This window comes from Sinocyclocheilus rhinocerous, unplaced genomic scaffold (assembly GCF_001515625.1).
Source record: "Sinocyclocheilus rhinocerous isolate Xijiao unplaced genomic scaffold, SAMN03320098_v1.1 scaffold429, whole genome shotgun sequence".
NCBI lineage: Eukaryota > Metazoa > Chordata > Actinopteri > Cypriniformes > Cyprinidae > Sinocyclocheilus > Sinocyclocheilus rhinocerous.
In genome coordinates, this window is record NW_015665829.1 from 629,984 (window position 1) to 639,333 (window position 9,350).

Sequence of the window (9,350 nt, forward strand, 5' to 3'; positions counted from 1 at the left end):
TCATTGCAATCACCTGTTTTTGGAGTGTTAGAGGTTAAATGGCTTTGGAAATTAAAATAAATCCAATTTGGCCTGAAGCTTATGGACTGTTGATGCATATGGCACTCAAAATGGAAAACAATTTGAGAGTTTCAAAGTCGTCATCTGATTGGTTGAATTCTACAGGTTTTCTGGGAGACGTGTGTTCTTAGACGGCCTGCTTGGAAACAAAGCTGTTGTGATGCCAAACTCCCTCATGGAAGAAGAAAGCAAGCCATTGTGTTTAAAACTGACAGTGATCGCTTACCAGGATCAGCTAAACACTGGATTTTTTTTTTTTTAAGTATGTGAAGTTCACGTCATATACTCTACACCACTGTTGCAGTAAACTTTCACAACATTCTTGGATGAATGATTTATTAGATGCACGCCGGTCTGTTATTGTAGGGACATTGAATTCATTCCCCAAATCATGACACTGAACAAAGCAAATTGTGATTGGTTGCTTTACATGTCGGTCAGATGGCCTCTTAGGGATCTTTGGCCAATGGAAGCTGCAATGGAGTCCAGACCTTCTGCCGTCAGTCTGAAGATCTGACTACGCAAGACTAGACAAACTGTGTAAGAGCTGCCATGAAAAAACTATTGTGAATCTGTTCAAAATGGTAGAATGGCAAATGGTTGACCTTGAAAAATTGGTACTCATAGCATTTCAAGAAGTGCTTTGCAAAATGGATAGAAAAAATTGTGAGTTTAACCCTTTCACACATACGTTTAAAGACATAATGAAATTTTGACCAGTGGTGGTGCTGTTACCAAAGCTCAAGCATCCTCATTATAGTTGCTGATCACAAAGCCACCTTTATCTTTTCCTTTCATCCTCAGAAACATCAAAAAGAAGCAACAACGAAGACTTTTTGAAGCATTTTAATGTAATCATCAGTCTTTGCTATGAACAAAAGTACTTTATAATGAGTCAAAATATGTCCCGATGGGACGACTTCCCCATAGAGAGGAGATCCTTCAGAGGGTGTTACTTTGGTATTCCCTCGTCTTGAATATCAAACTGCCGGTTGGGTTTTGTGGACTCAAGCATAAGCTCGTAAAGGTGTCCGATCTGCTCGTCTTGAAAGTCTTTGAGTTTCTCTTCTGATAAATCAGCGCCAAATGCCAACTTCTTGTTTCCCACCGCTTCCAGCACCTGCGTCTGTAGGGTGTCTTTGTAGTTCTACACAGAAAATAAGACGGAGACAAGAGCATTACTTATGAAAACATAAGCAACTTGTTGAACGTTGGTGACGTGACCAAAGCCTCAACATTCGTGTGCCTGTTATCGTTTCTTTGATTGATTTTACATTCAGACACAAGTGAGGTATTCATTTGATAAAGCGCTATTGATTTACTATTACAGACTGTGACAATGATTTATATCCATTTGTTGGAGATTCATTGATTGCAATTCACATGATGAAACACAGGTCATGGGGGTTGCTGGGTGATATGTAGGATCAGGGAATCCACAAGGTCTAATGGAGGTCAATGCCTACTGCTCTCTCGCAGCCTGCTGAAATCACTCCCCTATATCAGTGATTAACATCTGTATGAAAGGTCCACACAGGTCTACAAAAAGTCTTACAAAACTGACATTCTTCTACTTTCAAGTAAAATTGGCCTTCAACGTATCAGAGTTGCAGGTTCTTTTTGTTAACTTGTTAAAGAACGGTTATTCCATTGTCGAAACATACTGGCTCTTCAAAGTGCATTCTTCAACTATTTTCATGACGCACTATTGCACTGTTCTTCAAGGTCTACATTATTTTGCTACCATGGACAAAACAGCATCAAAATATTCTCACAGACTGTGTTTTATACTGAATGTACAGCACCACAATGAAAGAAATGAACAAACATACAGCGTGACCATTGTAGTCCGATACATTAGTACTTGAGAAAAAGTACAGACCTTACAGCGAAAATTAGCAACAGTGACTCAATTACATGAATTATTACATTACATTACATGAATTACAATATGACTTGAGTAAAAGTCTTAAGAGTATCTGATTTTAACAGCATTATACTCATGTAGGCTGAATGTAGGTGCACTAGTCCTCAACACCTAAGAGAAATGCCAGTGAAAAACAAGAAAAAACTGATTTGCGAGAAAATAAATCATGTTTATTTTCTGAAATCAAAATAAAACTGAACACCTCAAAATTGCAATAAATCAAGGTCGACACAACAGCCTCTTAAACCAATATCCTTCAAAACAGTTCTCGGCCATGTCCTCATCTCATATATGAAACACCTGTGATTCACAACTACCTGCTAATGCACTAGTATTCACATAAAATAGCCATGTTGACAAGTTTGGGTGAGTAAGGGCAAAACACACAAGATATAGTACCTTCAATGCCCTGTAGATAGCAATATCACTTCTTTAGTAGCACAAAATGCTGCAGAAAAAGTTTGGTGCCATTCAAAATGTAAAAAGTAGTTTAGGGCTGGGCGATATGTAGGGATGGGTACCGCAACCCGGTATGTAATTGGTCCCGGGGCTAAATTATGAAAGACTGGAGTATCGATAAGCTCTGACGTTAACGGTTCTGCTATCGGTACTGGAGAAATTAAGAAAACACACATACATTTATTATTGCTATAGATACATTATCTTGCAAATTCTATCTCACCAGTCGCCAGCTGTTTTTATATGCAATAATATTCAAACATTTGTCTATGATGCATTTTTGCCGCGTTTCTTCTAGCGCAACTTTTTCCCTTCACAGCGGTGCACATTCATTCCTCCCTAAAACCAAAACTTAAAGTCAGAATCAGCACAATCGGTGATTGTTGAAAAAAGGCCGTCTTATAATGTTGATAACTTGCGGGACATGTTTGATAATAAAACGTTGAAAGCACAATCCGCACAAGAGGCGCTGTTCCCCAGGCTGAAATGTGTGCACGCGACGCGCTCCAAAACGGACAAGCTAATTACACTTTGAGCTTCGGGCATGTCCAAACGATCAAATACACACAAAATATGTCAAAATGGCCGGCTTGGAGAGTATTTACTTAAACACATTTTATGTCTTAAGTGGACGAGAACAGTTGGGAGAAAATCCGATGTGTGTCAATATATTGTCTTAACATGACAGACTGGCGCTTGGGCCATCAGTTAATCAAACAACAAACAACAAAATGCAAAGACAAAATCACTCACAGCTCTTAATCTGTATTACGTTATAGCTTTAATAAGTATGAATCTATCAATACATACAGTGAAAACTGTAATTACTTAACTTACTTGTAATACTTAATTACTTGTAATTACTTACCTGAACAGTAATGTTAGTAGACCTTCATGGAAAAATGAAAGCACTGTTTATTTCATTTCATTTGTATGTATGTTTTATTGTATTTGTCAGATTTATATATATATATATATATATATAAACAAAAAGTACCGATAAGAATACCGTTAAAGTACCGAATCGATAAGCAGTATCGGTAAGAGTAGTAATACCGTTAAAACCTTAACGATACCCATCCCTAGCGATATGTAATTTTTTTTTGGCAATAATCGCCTTCAAAAATATTGCAATATCCGATAATATCATATCGCCCAGCCTTAAAGTAGTTGCATTACTCATCACAAATGTACTGGAGTAAAGAGTAAATCTACTTATTAAAAAATGTAGTCAACCAGAGAGTAAAAGTTGCTAATATCTTTGATACTCAGTAAAACTACAAAGTAGCCAAAAATATATTTAAGCACAGTAACTAATTACATTTACTCGAATACTTTACACCCATGTTCGTTTAAATGAATCACTCAAATAGACTTGGTTTGATTCAGTCTTAATGATTCCCACACTCACAGCAAATCACCTTCAAGTCATGTCTGATTCATGTGTACTTACAGCTAGAGATTCACTATACAGTTTTGCTGTATTGAAAAGTATTTTGATCATTAAAACAATCACTAAATTGTTAACGTATCGGTTTTGTTGTGGGTTGGATATTCTCAAAAGTACTAAAAGAATAATTGACTGGAATCAGAATTTGAACCAGATTTGTTACATAATATTTATATCCCCAATTTGTAATATACAAATATCCTTGTAAGTCTCTAGTACACACAGTCCCAGACTGCCACACTAACCATATTTGCACCATACCGCTGATTCGATCATATGAGCTTGGGTTTTCTGACATCTTAATTGAAACTTGTCCAACACATCTGTCATGACTGCTTACGATCAAACCTACAAGACATTACAGAAAGACTCATTCAGAAAAACTCTGAAAACAAAACCATGAAGAACTCTCATTCACTCTCCTAACGTCTTGGAATTTGGATGCAATTCAATTTTGGGAGCAAAAAGCCATTTGTCTGAGAAGCTTCCTCCTCTACATAATGTAATTAGATTGAACATTTGCCAAGGAGTAATATTTTAAGAATGGAGGGGATGTGGGCATGCTGAATGGCAAGCTTTTTGGTGAAGCTCACCTTCTGAATATAAACACCTCATTTCCCATCACAATGACGTAATCAGGCAACCCGTTTCATGCTTGTCTGGAATAGCCTGACTTTCCCAAGGGCACAGAAATTTAAAGATCTATACCGATAAATAGATTAGCTCTATGTCCACTACTTTGTATGTACAGAATAGCTTGGAAACGTGCAGTTGAAATACCAGTGGATTCACTGTTATGTCAGTAATCATTTAGAAGATGCTTTTATCCAAAGTGAAATATGGTAAAATAGTAAAGTACTTTTGTTCATAGTACAATTATTACATCCCATGGGAGCAACCTGAGGTTAATGGAGATGGTTAATGGAGAAGGCACCGATATACTTAAAACAAAAACAAGCAATTCTCCAACAAAATCTGTCTAAAACAAAAGTGTTTTGGTGTTCATTTTGGTGGTTTACTTAACAGAAAACTTTGTGCTGACTGTGAAACACCTTGGAACTGTCATTGGTCCATGATGATTATATAATGCTGTGGAGCATATGAACTGAATGAAGAAATGATCCAGGAAATATTTCGCACATAAGGTTGCACACCTTATGTGTGAAATACACTGAACAAAATTATAAACGCAAAACTTTTGTTTTTGCCCCCATTTTTCATGAGCTGAACTCAAAGATCTAAGACTTTTTCTATGTACACCAAAAACAAAAGTGTAGCGTTCAGTGTATTTTTTGTTCAGTGTATTTCCTGGATCATTTCTTCAAGGTCAAACAAATGAAAACCACAAGTATACTGGACTAAACTTATTTTTTACAGTTTGTGAACCAGCAAATTTAGTTAACTAGCAATTTGTCACACCTGTTTTGATGGCTATGTGCAACAAGAAATCAAAAATAAGCCAGAAATAAACTCAAATGCTTGGTCTTGTTATTATTTTGATGGTGCTTATGTTCATGTTCGTCTGCTCATTATTTTCAACCACGCCTTTTTATTTTATCACTTTACCCTTTACTCTTTCCTCCCCATTGACAGAATGTTTTCACTGGTGTACGGTAGGAGGCGCTATTACGCATCTTCTGAAAGAGTACTGAACATCTTGATCAAAACACGGCAAAGAAGAAGCAGAAACAAGTGATCGCACATGTAAGCAGATGCATTAGGTAAAATAACATGATCATCAACCATTAAACCGCATATAAATCAAAACTGCCTAATGTTAAACTTTTGTGAAAATTATCAAAAACACTGGCGATGGCTGGCAACTTTCTTTTTTTTTTTTTTTTAAATGCTGGCGGGGGAAAGAGTTAATATCTAAATCTCTCTGGTAATGCACCATGGCTTGCTCGTGCTTCCGAGGTTCGAGTTTGATTCCCCCTTTTGCCACCCCGATAATTTCAGGCCTCTGATCTAATTTCATTATTTATAAAGAAAATGTGCGTTTGCACATTGAAAAGTTGCCACTATCGTTATTTTAGTATCACTGAGGTCCTACAACAGTTTTAATATTTTGAAAACAATTTTTTTTTTTTTCATTTTTATAGCTTCTGTTTTCATTTTAAACATAATTAAAACTTTTGTAATTTTGTTGAGTTTTGTCATTATCTTTATATATATATCTATGCAGTTTTTATTCATTTTATATTTCAGCTTTAGTTTTTAGTAGATCAAGTTAAACTAAATAAAAATGAGAAATGTTGCTTTGGACACTAATTAAAAAAAGTTTACATTTTTAAATATTTTGTTTCAGATAGTTGATTTTATTTCAAGTAACAAAAATGTTTAAAGTTATGGTTAAAGTTTAAGTTTCAGTGAAATAAAATATCCCTGGTTACCAAGTGTTGTGAATGGTTGCCTGTGGGCTGTCATAAGGTTTTTATTGTGTTCGGTGTGGTTTTTAGCTTGTTGTTATGTGGCTACTATAGGCATCCAAGACTAATATGTTTTTTTGGTCCCGCCAACAAAATAAATCTATGGAATTTATTCAACAGATTTATTGTACACCAAGTGAAAATGGCAAAGCCATTTATGAAAAAAGAATGCACACATCTTTCATTCCATCACATTCTCTGTTTCTCTCCTTTTCTTTTATTCCTCAGGGAAAGCTTGTCTGTTGCAATGCGGTCGATTTATTAGGTGATGAGAAGTCCCCTGGGTGCTCTGCTGTAACTGGATTAAAGTGAACATTCAGTGCTCCTAATCACATTTGGAGGCACGCTCTACGTCTGTTTCTGGCTCCGTCGCCCTTCCTTGTTTTTTTTTTTTTTTCCTAGCAGTGCTTTGAAAAACGAGACCCCACAGTGATTCACTCACCTCTGAATGAACGAGTAGGGAGGGGGTTCTTAAACACACACTGGCTCCTTCCCAGAACTAATATCAGAGTGGACTCCTCCATTCACAGCTGAGCAGAGACCGAGTGTGAAGCAATTCCAAAACCCAGTGAGCTAGTATTTACCTAGACAACATCTTAAAGGAAGTTTTTGCTCACCCTCACGTCGTCCCAGACTTATGACTTTCTTTCTTCTACAGAACACATAAGATGATATTTGGAAGAACGTTGGGAACCAATCGACAATGAAGCCCACTGACGTGTCAAAACAAACACTTCAGACATTTCTCAAAATATCTTCTTTTATGCTCCACAAAAGAAAGTGAGGGTGCTTTCACACCTGGCTCGTTGTTTCTGAACCTGGCGCGTTTCCCCCCTTAGCTCGGTTCGTTTGGGCATATGTGAACACGGCAATCGCGCTCGGATCCGCGCCAAAACAATCGGTCCGAGATCGCCTGAACGAGGTGGTTTCAGCTCGATTGAAAACGAACTCTGGAGCGGTTCAGTTGTAGTGAGAAAGCAATCCGATCCGCGTTTGACTTGTATTAACAAATTTGGTCCGTTTACAAACTTTGCCGTGTGAACGCGAACCGCATCAAGAATAAAAAGCAACATTGTAATAATTTTAATCCCTGTTTCAGCACAAAGCAATCGATCTACAGGTGTGAAAGCACCCTAAGTCTAAGTTTGGACCAACATGAGGGTGAGTAAATGATGACAGATTTTTGTTAGGAGATTCCCTTTAAGGCATCAGCCATTTTCCTGACACACAAAAAAAATGCTCTCAAACGGTTGATTCAGGACCCAGGTTTTACAGGTTTCAAAGTGGTGACCTAATATTGTACCAAAATGGTTTATTTCATAAATTGTAAATCGAGTTTCAATGGTTTCATGTTCTCTGCGACCACAAAAGCGCATTGTGTTCGGCACAAACCATGCTTTTTCTTCGCTGCAAAGGAACTCATTTACAAAACAATGAATCTAATAAAAAAGACTATTGACTATTTTACCCATTATTTGTGTCATTTTATGAATACAGAGTATCACATTGATAGCTTAATAACATGCTAATGTCAAACTCTACTTGAATCACCTATGAGTTGAGTTCCACCACAAATGCAAATTCTGTCATCATTTTCTCACCCTCATGTTGTTCCAAACCTGTATGACTTTTCATCTATGACTTTTCAACACAAATGGTGACTCTTTTCATTAAAATTAAAGTAAACAGCAAATGGGTCTGTCAAAATGACAAAGTAGTAACATAAATGCATCTTAAAAGTGGCCTGAATGCTACATTCCAGGTCTTCTGAAGTCATAAGACAGCTTTGCCAAGAAAAAGACCAAAATGTAAGTTGAAGTTGTCCTTGGCATGTTCATGAAAGAACTAGTGAAGTCTGATTCTTTAATAAATTGTTATTTTGAGTCAAATCTTTTCAATGAATTGCGTTATCCAGTTCACAAAACCACTCTAAATGAATCTGTACTCAAGTTTAACTCAAACAATGATCCAGTCGAAATCATTAGAGAGGAAGATTATCAGTGAACAATAACTTTAATTGCGGTCTTTTTTTCCTCACACAAAGCTATTGTATGACATTTTGATTTCAACAAAAGAAACAGAATGGCATGAAGTGAATAATAGGGTTGGGTATCGGTTTTACGATACCCGTGTCAAATCGATACTTTTAATACGGTACCGGTGCCTAAACGCTGTCTGAACCAATACTTAAAATAAAAAAATACCCAAAACAGGATGGATTGGCCATTAGAACTATAACCACATGTAATGTCTGTTTCATTCATCCTAGACGCCAGAGGGCGCCCTCACGCAGAAACTCCACATATGCGTCACAGAAGTAATAGAACACATGACATTCCAGGAAATCCCTAATATGGACAAAAGCATCCAGCTATCGCTGTAGCCGATTAAAAGGAATATAGAAACGTTTTGAATGATGAAACATACAGACAATAAACACTCGCCTGCGACAATATATGGCTTATCTGTGTTCTCCAAGCCATGGTATTTTCATCTACATATCCTTTTTTTTACAATATAGAACATATTTTCTGCCTCATTCTGTGATAAGAAGCCACATCAGGTCACAAAAGGAAGCATTTGACTGGTGTTGTGGAGTAAAAACGCTATAATGTTCTCTTTTGTTGGACAATAGGTTTAGAAACGCTTCTCATTGCAAGTCATTACAAGGTGAAGTTTGGCTTTAGGCATTTTAATTTAAGCGTGTTTAGCTTAGCTAGCTAATGGTAGGCTACCTGCTGCCATCAGAGCAAGTGTAACTGCTGCATTCACGCGCTCTTCGGATGCTCTCATTTCCCGAGTTATGCTTTTAAGTCAGAATGCGAAAAAACAACATGGACACTAATGTTACAACAAAGATGTGTTGGATTTGTATTATTAGAGCTTTCCAACTTGCGTTAATGTGCATTTTCCTAGTCGGGAAACTATTTTTCATGTGCGGTGCCGGTGATGATGCTCCTTACGTCCGTTTCGGAAAACCAGAGGACAAATATTTCAATCGATCGCTCAGGCATGGCACCGAAAT

The 9,350-nt window shown here is 37.1% G+C and overlaps 1 protein-coding gene across 1 annotated transcript in view; it reads right to left on the reverse strand.

Moving 5' to 3' along the window:
• Nucleotides 1-1,012: 1,012 nt before the first annotated feature.
• The window catches only part of LOC107731547 (succinate dehydrogenase assembly factor 3, mitochondrial-like), a 13,843-nt gene continuing 5,505 nt past the window's right edge, over nucleotides 1,013-9,350 (reverse strand). Inside the window, exon 2 of the mRNA XM_016542664.1 lies at nucleotides 1,013-1,207. Coding sequence (XP_016398150.1) covers nucleotides 1,013-1,207 — 195 coding nt within the window. The remainder of the gene's footprint in view (nucleotides 1,208-9,350) is intronic.